The sequence below is a fragment of the Sceloporus occidentalis genome, unplaced genomic scaffold (genome assembly GCF_023333645.1).
Source record: "Sceloporus occidentalis isolate IW3139 unplaced genomic scaffold, rSceOcc1.0.p SCAF_45, whole genome shotgun sequence".
Lineage (NCBI taxonomy): Eukaryota > Metazoa > Chordata > Lepidosauria > Squamata > Phrynosomatidae > Sceloporus > Sceloporus occidentalis.
Genome location: NW_028317025.1, coordinates 310203 through 326695, shown reverse-complemented (window position 1 = coordinate 326695; position 16493 = coordinate 310203). Strand labels below are relative to the sequence as shown.

Below are 16493 nucleotides of genomic sequence, written 5' to 3'. Positions count from 1 at the left end.
GCGGCACCCGGTGCGGACCGCCCCCCCCGCCCCCCACTAGGTACGCTACTGACCAGCACAACCCCTACATGAGTCATTGGTAGTAACTATAATTGCGCCTACTTTAGTAGATGGAGTGGACAAGATTTTAGTACTACTAGAGCGAGATGTTTGTTACTGCTGCTGCATGCAGCTCGTGGTAGTTATGATTACAAAATGGACCCCTAGCCCGGGATAACAGCCACTTATATAACCTACCCCCAATTCCACCCCCTAAATACCCGCCAAAAGCCTACCCCTCCTCTGCACAACAGTCAGGGCCCACTATAGCCCATGCTGGCCCCTCCGTGGGTATCATTATTGTTTTGCTGGTAGCATAAATGTGCAACTGTCTTGCAATATTGTTCCTAAGTCGAGGTTAAGAGCACAAATGCAAGCACAATCAAATGCCTAGTTTTGTGACCAATATTTATCATCGAATAATTGTTTTGTATTGTCCACAAACTAGAGGTTTTGCTGGTAGCATAAATGTACATCTGTCTTAAAGTCTACTCAGGAACTAAAACACACCAAGCAGAGGGATCACCAACAGCAACAGCAGCACTGCACCAATGGATACACACATCCGGCAGCACACTATGGAATTCATTGATTAATTGATCCCTCAAAAGAAGGAAGGTGATATGGCAGTATCAGCAGTAGTAGCAGGACATTGGGAGTAGGTTGACTCTGGTACATGTCCAGCTCCACTGTACAGGACACCAAATTTCCTCCAAATTTAGAAAAATAATTATCCCTCAGAGTAAGTAAGGAAATTGATTTACAGAGCACAGGGCAGGCACTGGCAGACAGACTGATTTCCCCCTCATACTTTAAAAAAGAACAATAATTTAGGAAGGGCATTGAGGCACAGGGCAGGGCACAGGTCAGATACCGGCAGACAGACACACCCAGCCACAAGACTGCCCACCCCCCATATTAGAAAAAATAAGAATTTTTCTGAGTAAGGATGGGCATTGTTGTGCAGGGGCAGGGAACAATGGCAGACTGACACGTTCATCCACAACACCCACTCCCCTACTGACAGCAACTTGAGGGGTGAAAGCTCTGCCCCCTTGCACTCCTGGAGCGCCGGATGTCATGTCAGAGGTCAAGGTGAAAAAAGTGGAAGAAGTAGAAGGTCAAGGTGAATTATATGACTATTCTGGCGCTCAACATTAAATGCCGGCACCGCGGCAGAGCAGGAAGACGAACACCTCCAGCTCCCACCGCAGGACTCCGGCAAGAAGGTAAGTAGGGAGAGGGGGTAGATAGTTAGAAGGGGCAAAGGGGGGGAATAGTTAGAAGGGGCAGGGGGGGAATAGTTAGAAGGGGCAGAGGGGGGGGGATAGTTAGAAGGGGCAGAGGGGGGGGAATAGAAGGGGCAGAGGGGGGATAGTGAGAAGGGGCAGAGGGGGGATAGTGAGAAGGGGCAGAGGGGGGGAATAGTTAGAAGGGGCAGAGGGGGGGATAGAAGGGGCAGAGGGGGGAATAGTTAGAAGGGGCAGAGGGGGGGGAATAGTTAGAAGGGGCAGAGGGGGAAATAGTTAGAAGGGGCAGAGGGGGGAATATAAGGGGCAGAGGGGGGGGATAGTGAGAAGGGGCAGAGGGGGGGATAGTGAGAAGGGGCAGAGGGGGGGTAGTGAGAAGGGGCAGAGGGGGTATAGTGAGAAGGAGCAGAGGTGGGGGGAGGTAGTGAGAAGGGGGCGCCAGAAGAATAGTCCGCACAGGGCGACAGAACACTTATGGCCGGCTCTGGTCAGGATCACAGGTAGGAACCCAGTTGCAGCTCTCAAAAGTATCTGGCAGAAATTCAGTAATGAAGGGGTCAGGCAGAAATCGTGGTCACGCAACAGAAAAACACTTAGAAAACACTCACAAAACACTCACAATAGAGGCGCAGCTAACTCCAGCAATAGCACAGAACAACTGAGCAATGATAGCTCAGTTGTTCAGGGTTTTTAAAGGGTGGAACCACCCTCTGACTGCTGTAATTAGTCTCTGCAGGTGTCCAGGGTTCGTTCTGAAAACCTGAACACCTGTGAAGACCAAGAGCAACAGTGTCCATCTCCCTGGCAACCACAGACGCCAGGCAGGCGGTATGCTGAGTGTGGGGGTCGGTCCTCCTCCTGGTTTGTCTCCCTGGTATCTGTGATTGCCAGGGAGACGATCCGTTGGTTGCGGGGAACGGTTCCTTATCTGACATGTCTCCACGGCGTCTTTGATCGCTGTGGAGATGTAGTACCGAGTGCCGGGGTCAGCCCCTCGCTTGATGGGACGCTGAGCGTGGGGGCCGGCTCTCCTGTCGACTCGTCTCCCCGGTGTCCCTGGTTGCTGGGGAGATGGAGTGTATGGTGTACGGCTGGGTAAGCTGTGCGATGTGTGACACATTGACACATTGATAAATCAGGCTCATGCCTCCAAAAGAAAGAAGGAGATACTAGATATTGACCTACTTCTTTTGTAGTATGATGTTAACCGCAAAAAATCATCTGGAAAAATGTGATCAGTGAAAAAAGAAACCAGGGATTGAAACTAAGAAAAACATCAGGAAAACAGACAACTTGGCATCGATCTCTTGTTACAATTTTGTCTAAAAAAGACTGTAAGGAAACTATTTACAGCAATAGTTCAATGCATGAAAACCTTAATTGTGTCAGAGATCGGAGAGAAACTATTCAGTATTCAGGTTGACTCCACACAAGATGTTAGTTGTATATCAAGCAATGGTTGCGAGATATTTGAAAGATGAAGCCATTAAAGAACGGCTCTTGGCCGCTATGGGAAAAGGATTTTTTATGTCTAGTTTTGATGCACTTGGATTAGATTTCCAAAAAATGGCTGGTAAATCATTTGATGATGCAGCAAATATGAGGCGTGCATACGTGGGACTACGTGCACAGATTGCAAAGGTAGTGCCGAATGCGCTCTATATTTGGTACTATAGTCATATCCTCAACCTGTGCATCTCAGATTGCTGTCAAGTATTGGAGGCCAAAAATGTTTTGGTCTCTTAAACTGCTTGGCAACTTTTATTGGAGACTCCCACAATAGAATGAATATCTGGAAAGATCAACTGGATAAAATACATAAACAGGAAAAACTTCTGACGTTACAGAAACAAGATTGTGGGAAAAACAAAATACCCTCAATAGGGTTTTTGGTGAAAAACATTCTCCTTACTTTGACACCCTTTTATGTGTAATTTCCCAGAGCAACTTGTCTGAATCAAAAGTCTCTTCTGAGGCCTCATCCCTTTTTGAAAATCTTCGTAAGTGTAAGGACTATCTTAAAAGCAAACATATTTTTGCAGGTTTTTGATGTTATAGGTCCAGTGTCAAAATATTTACAAACCAATGCCCTTAACTTCATGGTAACATGGAGAATGCTTGAAAGTGCAGTTGAGCAACTGAAAAAAATGATTTCAGTTGTGTAAAACAAAAGGCTGAACACTTTGCAACAAAAACAAATTAGTTGATGGATGAAAGTGATGTTCTCAGTTCCTTGGAAGTCTAGACCATGCTCCCAGCAAGAAGAGTGGCACAAAAAATAACGCTAAGCTGGAGAATCTTGACATGATGAGTGACCTAAAGATGAAGAGCTATGCTTTCGGGCTACTGTGTTCAGAACAATTCTAGACCAAATCATACAAAGCTTGTCATGAGTGATTATCAGAAGATAAGCAATTGATCATGGATTTCCACTACTTGGATTCGCACACTTTTAGGAGAGATCCCAAAGTGCTAGCTACAGGATGTCTTTCTGAAGATGAGACAAAGAAAGTGGAAATAATTCTTGATGATTATGATAATGAGGAGGAGGAGGACTGTATTTCACCTACTGACAAACTGGTTTTGCAGCATATAAAAATATTTCTACTGCCTATGAGTACCTGTTGATGGTTTCTTTTACACAAATGTTGTGTGAGAGAGCATTCAGCAAGCTTAAACTCATCAATAACTGCTTCATGCCTAACGCTCATGTCAGTGGAGACAGATCTTCTGGAACAGGTCCAGTTTCAGGATGTACTGGAAATTATACGTGAACGTTTGTTCTCCCTTGATGAGATCCTTGCTGACCGTTTGATCAGATATTTTTATATCTGATGAAATATAAAAAAATATTAGTTTTATACAGGAAATTCTGTCTGGCTCTATTTTTTCAAAAAGTTAAATAATAACCAATATTCTTTATCCATATCTCCAAATGTAAAGAAATAGAATGTATCACATATCCTTTAAGTGAATTTTGTATATACATGACATTTGTTAAAGCCATGGGTTTTGCCTTTTTAACATCCTTTGTTGCTATTAAAATGTAATTATCTCAAAACACATTTGAATCATATTTTTAATATATCAATATGCGTTAGAAAGTCAAGAAAAGATGGGCATGTATAGCAGAACTTTCTTTTGATACCATAGTTAGATAATTAGCTGAAAATTTGGGATCAGAAATTTAGCAAAAACTAGTGAAAATTTGAAAAAAAACCTTTTTTTTATATATTGTCCTTCTGAATCCTCACAAAATTAGGTAAAGTGATGGAAAATCCCCTTCAAGTTTATCAATTCAGGTGTCCTGATTTCAGAAATACCTAATTTATATAGATTTTCCATATTTTCCCAGCACTTATAGGGAACAAACAGTAAGGTGTACATTATTCATAGAATTTTAATGCTTATGGCTTAAGGGTTATCTTTTTTTTTTTAAATCAGTGCAGTATGGTTAGAGGTCCTCTTAGGGACCTCTTGAACATGTTATTAATGCCAGTAATGTCACAATGACATCACTTAGCTCACTTTATTGTTTTTTTTATTATTATTATTATTTATTGTATTATTTTAGTTTTTATTTTATTTTTTTAAATCACTTACATTTTTTGTTTTCATTTTTTTTTTGCTGATTCGTTTTTCAGCATGGGAGAAGACATGGTTTCTCACTCTCCTCACTGTGAACCCCCTGCACAATCACAGACACTGTGATCTCTATGCAAGTCCCCACAGGCTACGAATGAGACACATAACGGGAAGAAGGGGCCTGCTTTGCCAGCTATGTATCTCCTAAGTTGCTGGCACTCTATTAGTTAGGTTAACTAGAGGATGAATGGAAAAAGGGAACCAACAAAGACACAACAAATCCAATATTCAATCAAGGACACCTTCACGTCAACCTCTAGAGCCACAGAAGCATTGCGTCTACTTTCACAGGAGTCAGGCCCTTCACCCCTCTAGGTCTGGACTAACACTTCAACACGGATGGTTCCTCATATTTTTGCTTGAACATAGGAAGACCCTCTGCTAGCAAGCCCCCATTGTACAGGTTAGCAAACCAGAGATTCGAATCATAGATGTGCAGCCGACAAATCTGCAGCAACTGCGTGATGCCATCATGTCCATTTGGACCGCAATCTCTAAGGAATGTTGCAGCACCTTGTACAAAGTGTGCCACGAAGAATAAAAGCAGTTCAAAAGGGGGTCCAGCCCGGTACTAGCAAGGTGTACCTACTAAAGTATCCAGTGAGTGTATATTGTGACAAAAGGTGTGGTATAGTGATAGATGGCAGACATATTAGACCAGCCTTGGTCAATAGTAGCCTACTTTAACCCCTTCAGTACCGGGACGTACCTGGTACTTCCTGGTTAACAGTCACCGGTAGACCGGGACGTACCAGGTACGTCTCCTCCAAAAAACGCCCCCACATCACCACAATCGCGGTGATCGTGGGGGCGCTGCTGCTGCTGTCTGCCCAGGAGTCCTGGGCAGACAGCACAGCCTGTCTAAGCCCGCCCCCAAGCCCACGATCACTCCCACGGAGTGATTCTCTAGGCAGAAACTGCGATTGCAGAAAAATCTGCAATCGCGGTTTCAGCTGCCACAGGCAGCTTCAGGGAAGGGTGGGGGGGTATTTAATGGGTCCCCACACCCCCCTGCTGCCTGATCGCTCCATGAGAGCGTCAGTGCAGCGTTAACCCCTTCAATGCCGCGATCGCGGCATTGAAGGGGTTAATTCCCGTTTTTTAGGGGGTTCTGCTGCTGGTGGTCTGCCTGGAAGCCCAGGCAGACCAGCAACAGCAAAAACGAGCCCCCAGAAGTCCTCTGATCAGTCCTGTAGGACTGATCAGAGAGACTCCTCCCCTACAATCTCCAGTCTATTGGAGATTGTGTCCCAGCTGCCAGAGGCAGCTTCAGGGACAGGGAGACAGGGTTCTTTGGTCTCCACATGAGTGTGGAGACCAGACCTCCCCCACCCTTCCTCAGTTAACCCCTACCCCCCTCTTCCTCAATTAACCCCTTCAATGCTGCGATTGTGTTTGACCCCCATCGCAGCATTGCAGGGGTTAATATTAGTCCCCACAAGCTTGTGGGGACTAAATATCAATCAATGCTGTGCTTCAATGGAGCATCAGCATTGAAAGAGTTAAAAAAAAATAATGTAAAAAATAATAATAATAATTAAAAAAAAAATTTAAAAAATAAATAAATTAAAAAAAAATAATAAAATAATAATAATAATAAAAAAAAAATAACAGCACTGACCTGAAAGTCCAGGGTGCTTCCAGGTCAAATGCTGGGCTGATCAGATCACTCCTGGCCAATAGGAGTGATCGGATCATTATGGCAGCCCACGGATGACCCTGCTCTACAAAGAGAGAGGGGTCATCTAGGGTAATTATGAAAAAACACAAATTATTAATAAATGAAAAAATCATAATTATTACCTGATCACTTGTCGGTGACATTTTAAGTCGCTGATTATTGATCGGTCTCCCTGATTGATGTCAGCGGCCTAAACCTGTCACTTACAAGTAATCTGATGAAAAAAAATATTTAAAAAAATGTAAATGCACATGTTCCAGTTTTGCCCTCATAGCTTCCTCAAAAAATACATGAACCATGCATGTGAGGCCTTGTTGGAACCGGGGGGTGTTGGTGAACAAAATGTGGTGTTTTTTTTCCAGTGTTACACATATGCTGTGCAAGAAATAAATTGCAACATTGAAATGTATGCATTAAAAACGCAATAAAATAATTTCCCTGTGATGTTTGGCAGACATCAGTGAAGAAAAGGCTAGCTGAAAACTGTCAAAACTACCCTAGTTGAACACCTTGACTCGTCTACTGTTCATAAATATATACTTTTATGGGGTAATTTACAGTGGGGGGGCTTCCAAAATGTCCCAAATGGGATATGGGCCCAGGAAACCAATTTCTGAAAATTCCAAATGTGAAAACGAAAATGCGCATGTTCCAGTTTTGCCCTCATAGCTTCCTCAAAAAATGCATGAACCATGCATGTGAGGCCTTGTTGGAACCGGGGGATTTTGGTGAACACAATTTGGTGTTTTGTTCTGCAGTTGCACATATTCTATACAAAATATAATATAAAATCTAAAGCAACATTGCAACATATGCAAAAAAACCCCAAAAAATATAAAAATACCTCAAAATTTGGCAGCAATTGGCGATAAAATCCCTGTTTGAAAAGTGTCAAAATGACCCTAGTTGTACACCTTGACTTATCTACTTTTCATAAACATATAATTTTGGGGGGGTAATCAGTATCTGTGACAACTATTGCAGTTATTAGACTACCATGCCAAATTTGAAAAAAATTACATTTCAAAAACGTGATGCATGCCTTGCAATATTTGCCCTATACTGGTCAAAATAGATAAAAATCCTGGCCATGTTGGGTGGTTTCCAAATCAGGACAAGTTAATGAATATATTTGGGATAATTTTTTCCCATTGGTTTAATGTGTGTACAATTTGTATGTATACAAAACTGTAAAAAAATGCGTTTTTTTTCATTTTTTCCCCACTTTTTCCAGTTTTTTTCAAACAAAACAATGTACTACCCAGCTTACTATGGTTTCAAATGAAAGCCCTACTTGTGCTGAAAAAAACAATATATGATTTTTGTGGGTGCACCAATTGATAAGAGAGAAATTACAGTTGAAGAAAGACATGGCAAAAACACAAAAACGGCTCCGGTCCTTTAGCGACACCCTAGCTTAAAAATCCCGGTCCTGAAGGGGTTAAAATATGTCCCAGGGAAATATGTTGTTTGTTTACAAACTGCACTACTGGCAGTTTGCAAAACATGGTAAGGGTCCCTGGGGCGGAGCATCTGGAAGAGCAGGGTGGGCCAGTCCAGAGCCTGTATTCTGGACAGGAGCTCCACAGGTGTGGATTAAGTAACAACTCACCTGTGGCTGATTAATTAGCAGGCAGAAGGTTAAAGGGATTGAGCCTGATTCAGAGAGGGAGACCAGTGTTATTCCAGCTGGGAGAGCTGATGAACTGAGGAGTGGTTTCTCTCTTAAAACCGTTTTGATGATAACTTGTGAATGTTTGGAGCTGTTTTTACTAAGCAAGTGCTCAAACAAAGACTGTTATCCTGTGCTACTTATAAACGGCTGCTGTTTATTCCTTTAAAATAAACATTGAAGCTGAGCTGGATGTGTCCTGGACTTCATTTACCCTAGAAGACTGTGGTTACAGCCAAGATCCTTGACAAAAATCCCAAGGAAAAGGGAGGCCTGTCACAATATGTATATAGACAAACACAGTTACACACACACACATATTCTAACTCAAAACAACACCCACACTAAAATCCACACCCAGTCTCCCAAGTATGCATACATGTCCTGTGTGTCTGAGTTACAGGTGTGCCTCAGTGTAATATTGCACTGCATGATTTCTACCTTACAAAAATAAGAAAGGGGGGTTAGAGAGCAGTGGATTTGCCCAGATCCCTACCCCTTCTGGTGAGTGGCTTTATTAATCGGATGGGGCTGTTCCCTTTAGTTGGTAGGGAGGGAGTTGGAAGTGGACATGGCCAAACACCGTTCCCCTGCTTATCCACAAGACAGTCTGGGTTACTGCCTAGGACCCATAACAAAGTAGGAGCAAATGACCCTTCAGTCACATCAAACAAAGAAGCATTCACACTCAGTATATCATTTAAGTGCAAGCAATAGGCCTAATTTGGTATGTTATATAGAGCCCTATGGAATCTGGAACTGAGCAAGTCTGGCATGATAATGCTTCACTGTTCTCTGCTAGTCTCCTATGGGATCATCAGACAAGGGATCTAGCATAATAATTAAAAATGACCCGTTGAGATATTTATAACACAAACAAGGTTTAATGACACTTCCACACCCTTTAAATAAATCTTTCATTGTATCATTATGATATTGCAGTAAAGACTGAGACATTTACATACATACAAGATGTCACAGTTTCACAAAATAAGGTCCATAAAAGAAGGATGTTACAGTCATAAGGTAAGCTCACCAGTATTCTCAAAAAGTGTTGGCTTGTTTGCAACCATTAGCAGTGCATTCGTGTACATAAAATATGTGGCGTTCAGTGCAAATTAATACATATTGTATTATATATTGTCTTGAGAAGATGTTTCCAGAATCAGACAATAAGAGATGTCATATTTTATCCTAGTTATGCACCCATAAAGCTCAAATGGCCAAAGGCAACTATAGTTATTGATAAATTGGGCCAAGCATTATGAGAACTGTATATCCAGAACAACTAAGAGATTCCTTCTGTTTTGTGCTAGAACCATCTTATAAGTAGTTCACAATTCCACAACTAAACAATAGTTGGTTATCAGTAGTTTTACCTCCTTAACCTTCTGAAGTTTCCCTCTGCCTCATTATTACATATCAACACTCCAAGATGTGCCTATTTTTGACTAAATGCCTACCTATGACTAATCATCATATTTTTTTATTGGAAACTTGTAAATATGTACAGACTATAACAAAAGCTGGTAACTTTTATTTGTCAGTTTTTACAGTCATTTTCTATGTACTACTCTTGTTTTTACCTGTTTTACAATATTCCTATTCCATTTATAGCTGAAAATGCTATTTGCTTGTTTAACTGAAAATTGAAAGAAATAATTATATTACAAAGATCAATATATGGTGTCAAAGAAAATGCACTAATTTCTGTATTTGGCTATGTGTGTTTATGACCAGTGGTACATACTGTTGTTCAGTATGCAAGTGCCATACCCATTAAGGATTACATTAGTCATGTATTATTAATATTGATAGTATTATCAACACATGTTGCTTTTTGTTTTCTTTCCTAGGAATTTTAGAACATAAAAGGAAAAATGGGAACTTTAAATAAATCTAGAGTGACAGATTTTTATATAATTGGATTTTCTGATGTCCCTCACCTCAGAATTCCACTATTCTTCTTGTTTTTGCTAATATATCTTGTTACTCTTTTTGGTAATACAATGATTATTTTAATTGTCTGCTTATGTCATCACCTACACATGCCTATGTACTTCTTTCTGTGTAATTTGGCTTCATTAGATGTATCTTACACTTCAGTTACATCTCCAAACCTCTTGAACATATTTGTCACAGGAAAGAAAGGTATAACATTTATTGGGTGCATGACACAGCTTTATTTCTTCCTGGGTTTTGCCAGTGCTGAGTATTTCCTGCTCACAGTCATGGCCTATGACCGTTATGTGGCTATATGTCGGCCCTTGCATTATCCACTCATTCTTAATAAGAGTTCATCTGCTAAAATGGCTTCCTGTGCTTGGCTATCAGGCTTTGTGGGTGCAATCCCATTAGTTGTTTTTATTTCCAGCCTTGACTACTGTTCTTCAAATGAAGTGAACCATTTGTACTGTGACATGATGCCTTTGCTGAAGCTATCATGCAGTGACACCATTCTCATCCAGTTTGTCATGTTTTGTGAAGGTGTGTTTCTTGTGCTTACATGTTTCCTGCTCACCCTTACATCATACTACTTTATAATCTCCACAATCCTGAAGATTCGCTCTTCAGAGGGAAGACGTAAAGCCTATTCCACTTGCTCCTCCCACCTCTCCATCGTCATCTTATTTTACACAGTAATCTTCTGTCTGTACATGAGACCACCTTCATCATACCACCTTAATCAAAGTAAAGTGACATCTGTTCTCTTTGTGCATGTTGTTCCTATGTTCAATCCAATAATATATACTCTTCGGAACAATGATGTAAAGCAGGCCCTCAAAACCATCATAAATGACATTGTGAGGTGTATTGTGGGTTATTAAATTTAGGGCAAATTAAATCACTTGTCTTATACAAAGCACATATCTTACTCATGAGCAATGTTTCTTTGAACTGGGAATTAAAATCTCTGGTGCTGTCAGCAGTTGATCAATTGTACAAGTGTAGCCATATGTATCCAGTTGGTATCTGCTAACTAAACAACAGCATCTGCCATACAAGATGCAATAAAAGTACATGGTAGGTGACATTGGAAACCAGTCCAACCTACTTTTTACTTTTGTAACCAAGGGTGAGCCTAGGACTACTGGTGCCCCTCCCTTTAACTAAAACACCCGCTCACTCTAATACCACTAACACATGCATAGACAATCTATCTCCCTCCTCTCTCACAACACTAACCTAGCTTGGCACATACTGTACAATCACACACACACACTCTATTGCCATACAGTAATGCACACTTACTCACACTTACCATGCCATGCATCTGTGGCACTTGCCTTAGCCTCTTCTCAGAAGGCCAGGCTAGCCACATTCAAGGGGCAGTGCTAGCAGCATGATAGATTTGGTTAAATGTGCAAGGGGCAGGTCTAGCAGCATCAAGGGCAGTGTAAGCACATGAAAGCATTACATGAGGAGAATTGGCTGGGAAGTATGTGTAACTCAATGTCACTATGTTGTCCTGGAGAAAGAGCAGAGCAACTCTTCATCTGAAGACTCTGGGTCAAATCCTTAAAGTGCCCAGGTATGATAATGTAAACTCCAGACAAGTCAATTGGTAAGTTGCATGCTAGCAACGGTTTGCAAGTGGCTGCGTTTTGTAATTTGAGACTTACAGGAGAGGGTATGTGAGGGTACGCATGTTCAATATGAACTCACACGTCCTCAACTGTAACTCGTACAATTACATCCCCTGCCCTCTACCCCTCAACCCCTGCCTATTGGGGTTAGGAGGGGCATAGACACTGTTTAGTGCCCCTCCATCCCTCTCCTGTGTGACAGAGAGGGTTACATGATAAAAAAAAAACCCTACCTACCTCCCCAAGCCCTATATTCCCCTGGTAGGAGGTCCTTAGGTCCATTCAAGGTCCCTCTGGGTGCCATGCTGTTGGCATCTGCAGCGTACATTTTACTAGTCATCTCCTTTAATGTATACAGTACACTGAACTGCCAAAAAGACAATCTAATTCCAGACTTTCTATATAATATGTATCTGGAAGTAACCTCAGGGATCTGCTATGAAGGTTTTGGCCCACAAGTTACTTTTGTCTTTTCTTGTAATTCCACATATGGCACTATATTTGTAGCCAAGTATGGAATTTCCACTAATGCCTTTGCATGCAAGATCGGTTAGTTTGCTTGAAAATCTGTGTACAAATGTTCATGTTTTTTGTATTCTTGGTCATTGTAACAGGAACCAAGGTGACCAGGGGGACCACTCTATCCCCCACTGTTGCCATCTTCCTCATACTAATAGCCAGACAGGTAGTTGGTCTGGTCTTAAAAGTAAATATAAAGAAAAATCTCCATGCCACCAAGCACACTAGTCCAAAACCAGGGGAGAAAACACACTAGATACTTTGCAGGAATGTACATAGCCAAGTTGATTAACTCTTTAGGGCCTGTGGCTGCCTAATGATTTGCTACAGTCAATGGGCTCCCTCATTCTATTTAAAGGGGAAGTCCCAAGAAAAGAAAAATCCTTCGGCATTAAATACAGAGTATAATATAGTAATGTTATTTATCCATAAAGAGAAACCGGCTTTAATTTTGTTCCCCCTTTGTATGCTGACCTGAAGGTTTCCATTCCTATTAGTACAACAGTTATGTGAAATTTTGGATGGCTTTCATTATAATTCATTGTCATCTGATAATTTATGGCAATGCTAAAGAAGCCCTACTTGTTCTTTCCTCTATAGACTTTCATTAGTCAGTATATCAGGTTGAGTGATTAAGACAAAGTCATTCTTTTGTTTACCACAAGGCAGTATGATAAGGGGTCAGTGTGTTAGTCTAGTAGATTGGGCTAATTTACAAATGGTTAATATGCACCTGCCTGAAAATATTACATAAAAACTTGCAAAACAGAAAACAGAAAAAAAAACAGCACAATGAAAACCAGGGCTGCAACTAACGATTATTTTCATAATCGATTTGTTGGCCGATTATTTTTTCGATTAATCGGATAAAAAATAAATGTAAATTTTTCATTTATTTAAAATAACTGGTTTAAAAACAAACGGCAGAATAAAAAAAAACTTTGATAAAAATGCATTTTTTGTTTTTTACCCCAACCTGCCCCCCCCATTATGCACATTTAAGCCCAGGCTTGCCACACTACCTCCCAGATATGCCTTATACCCCAGTATGCCACATACCCCCAGATATGGCACTCCGTCCTCCCCAGATATGCGTTATATACCCCCCCGATATCCCATAGTGCCCTCATAGATTTACCGACTCGTTCACAGCACACTGACACAATAATTTTATAAATAAATACAGGGTTAATCTTCACTGCCCTGAGGATTTAGATTCCCCTTACTTTACCCCCTTTACCTCTAACTGCACCTTAAGTTAACCCTGAAGAACCCATTAACCATAACTGCCCCTAAATTAACCCTAAACACCCCATTAACCATAACTGCCCTTAAATTAACCCAACACGCCATTAACCATAACTGCCCCTAAATTAACCCTAAACACCCCATTAATCATAAATGCCCCTAAATTAAACCTAAACACCCCATTAACCATAACTTCCCCTAAATTAACCCTAAACACCCATACACCTATACAACCTATACACCCTATTAACCATAACTGCCCCTAAATTAACCCCCACTTCCCCTAACTTTCAGCAGGCCAAATACTAATGTTATACTCACAGTTAGATGAGTTGCTGATGAGCCATGTGGACGCTATAGGAAATGGGCGGGTACAATCGTTAGTGTGACTGCAGGGAGGGACTGGGAGAAAGGGGCGGGGACAATCATCAAAGTAACTGTAGGGAGGGACTGGTAAGTAGTAACTGATGTGAGTCACACTGAATGAAACGGATAATAAAACCAGGGGTATTTAGTACATTGCTGCCTTTTTTTTTCTTTATTTTAAAAACACTTTATACTATATATAGTATCTGTAAAACTGCAATAAAATTATCTTATTTTATTACGTTGTTGTAAATTCTGAAAGTGCTTGTTTGATTTTCATATGTCAACAAGCCTCCATTTGAAAACGGTTGGATGCCAATTCCACTTAATTGAGGATATAAGTATTGTTTTCAATTATATTTCTGGTGGATTATACACTGTGTGTGTCACAACTTTGGTGAATTTTATATCTTTAAATTGTGGTTTGTTTTTTTTTTTGTTTTTTTTTTGTTTTTGTTTTTGTTTTTTTTTTTGTTTTTGTTTTTTTTTTTTTTTTTCTTTTTGCGCGACACTTTATATATTTATTTATTTTTTGGGTATAGGGGGTATACCTCTAGTGCTCGCAGCATCCACTTATTCTTTTGAGTAGTATTTACATTTTTTTGGAGCTATATATACTTGTATACTTTAGCGCTTGATCACTATATAAATTATCTGTAAATTCTGAAAGACATACAGCATCCTTTTGTCACTAGGTATCAATGGAGCTGTACATTGCAGAGTCAAACTGATACAATTACCAAGGAATTATTAGGCTGTCACATTACAAGGAACATGTGCGTCTCCAAATAAACTAGTTATTACATTACTACAATGTGATTTGCTGCTGGACCAGTTCCGAGGGGGAGGAAGCTGTCCCTCTTCTCTGCGGAAGTTGCTGTGAGAAGGAGGGGAGTCTCCCCCTTCCTCGAGAAGAAGGCAGGAATACAATAACATACCTTGTCTCATTTTACCTAGGTTTGGTTGTACTGCTCCAGGGGCCAAGCCTCTGCCATGACATCTTCACCCTCCCATCCAAATGATATAGAGTCACCAGATTATATGTCCATTCAAGTTATCAACTTGTAGTCACATACAACTCTTAGACACATCCTATCTGCGTATTTTAAACTTGTTTATATGTTTTGTTTGATACCTGTGTCTAAAGAGTAAAAAAAAGGGTCCCCATCTTTCTTTCTTAAGTCAAGCAACCATTCGATGTGTATAAATTGTTGAATTTTATTATTGAAGTGAAGGGGATTCAAGCTTCCAGCCACTCCGACAGTATACTCTTTGTAAAGCTAAAAGAATTGAACTAAACGTGGATTGGTTAGATTGTTATAATTCCCCAGAATGAAGTCTGGAGATGTGACATCCAATTCATATTTCAACAGAGGTGTACAAAATCTACTCTACTAGGTGCCAGAATTGTTGTGCTTGAACAGTGTCTCGCCATTATCGGAGTTACATAAGTTCTATGTAACAATTTGTATAATAAATCTTGAAAGTATGAAAAGGAAATATTTGTGAGGCGCCAGGTGAGAATATTGTCTATAAGAATTTGGAGTCTATCTGTCAACCAGCTAGCCAAAAATTAAATACAGACCCTACAAACAAGCAGGGATATCCTGCCCTCCGATGAGGCACAGAGACGCTGCGATCTCTATGCAGGTCTGTGAGGACCTGCATAGAGATCACAGTGTGATCGGTGCAGGGGGATCGCGGGGAGGGGAGTGAGAAACCATCTCTCTCACTCCCCCTCCCGGCCTGTAACAGAAAAGCTGAAAAAAAAAAATGGTTAGTCATTTAAAAATAATATTAAATAAATCATTAAAATAATAATATAAATAATACTAAAAAAAATTATAATATGAGCTGTGATGTCACTGTGACATCACTGGTATGTTCAGGAGGTCCCTAGGAGGACCTCTAACCATTACTGTGTAAAAAAAAAAATGTAAAAAATACAAAAAATGTAAAAAAAATTAAAATAAAAAAAATTTTAAAAAAATATCTAAAAAAAGATAATAAAAAAAAATTCTTCAAAAAACCTTACATCCCATTGCCCTAGCATAACATCTAGCCAGTATAACCCTCCTTCCCCCGTTCACAACCCCCAAACCCGTTAAGCCATAGGCATAAAAATTATACAAAATTGTACACCTAATAGTATGCTCCCTGGTGCTGGGAAAGTCTGGAAAATCTATATAAATTAGGTATTTCTGAAATCAGGACACCTGAATTGATAAACTTGGAGGGGATTTTCCATCACTTTACCTAATTTTGTGAGGATTCAGAGGGAAAATGTAAAAAAAAAATAGTTTATTTTTCTAATCTTCGCTAGTTTTTACTAAATTTCTCATTCTAAATTTTCAGCTAATCATCCAACTATGGTATCAAACGAAAGCGCTATCTCTCCTTGAAAAAACAATATATAGTTTACATGGGTACACTATTCACAGGAAGAGAGAATCATCGCTAAACCGACATACCCCAAAAATGGCAAA

The 16493-nt window shown here is 40.4% G+C and overlaps 1 protein-coding gene across 1 annotated transcript; it reads left to right on the top strand.

Moving 5' to 3' along the window:
- The first annotated feature begins 2744 nt into the window (after window positions 1-2744).
- Window positions 2745-11115, top strand: LOC149289405 (olfactory receptor 5AR1-like). The gene is made up of 3 exons (XM_089490500.1): window positions 2745-2930; window positions 3232-3289; window positions 10376-11115. Exons 1-3 carry the CDS (start codon window positions 2745-2747, stop codon window positions 11113-11115), a joined length of 984 nt encoding a protein of 327 aa, XP_089346626.1.
- Window positions 11116-16493: the final 5378 nt, after the last annotated feature.

Bases quoted from the DNA above. Each gene is read 5' to 3' on its own strand.
- LOC149289405 (XM_089490500.1), top strand. From the start codon at position 2,745: ATGGTTGCGAGATATTTGAAAGATGAAGCCATTAAAGAACGGCTCTTG. The intron at 2,931-3,231 runs GTAGTGCCGAAT...GTAATTTCCCAG, and splicing joins TACGTGCACAGATTGCAAAG to AGCAACTTGTCTGAATCAAA. The intron at 3,290-10,375 runs GTAAGTGTAAGG...TGGCTTCATTAG, and splicing joins ATCCCTTTTTGAAAATCTTC to ATGTATCTTACACTTCAGTT.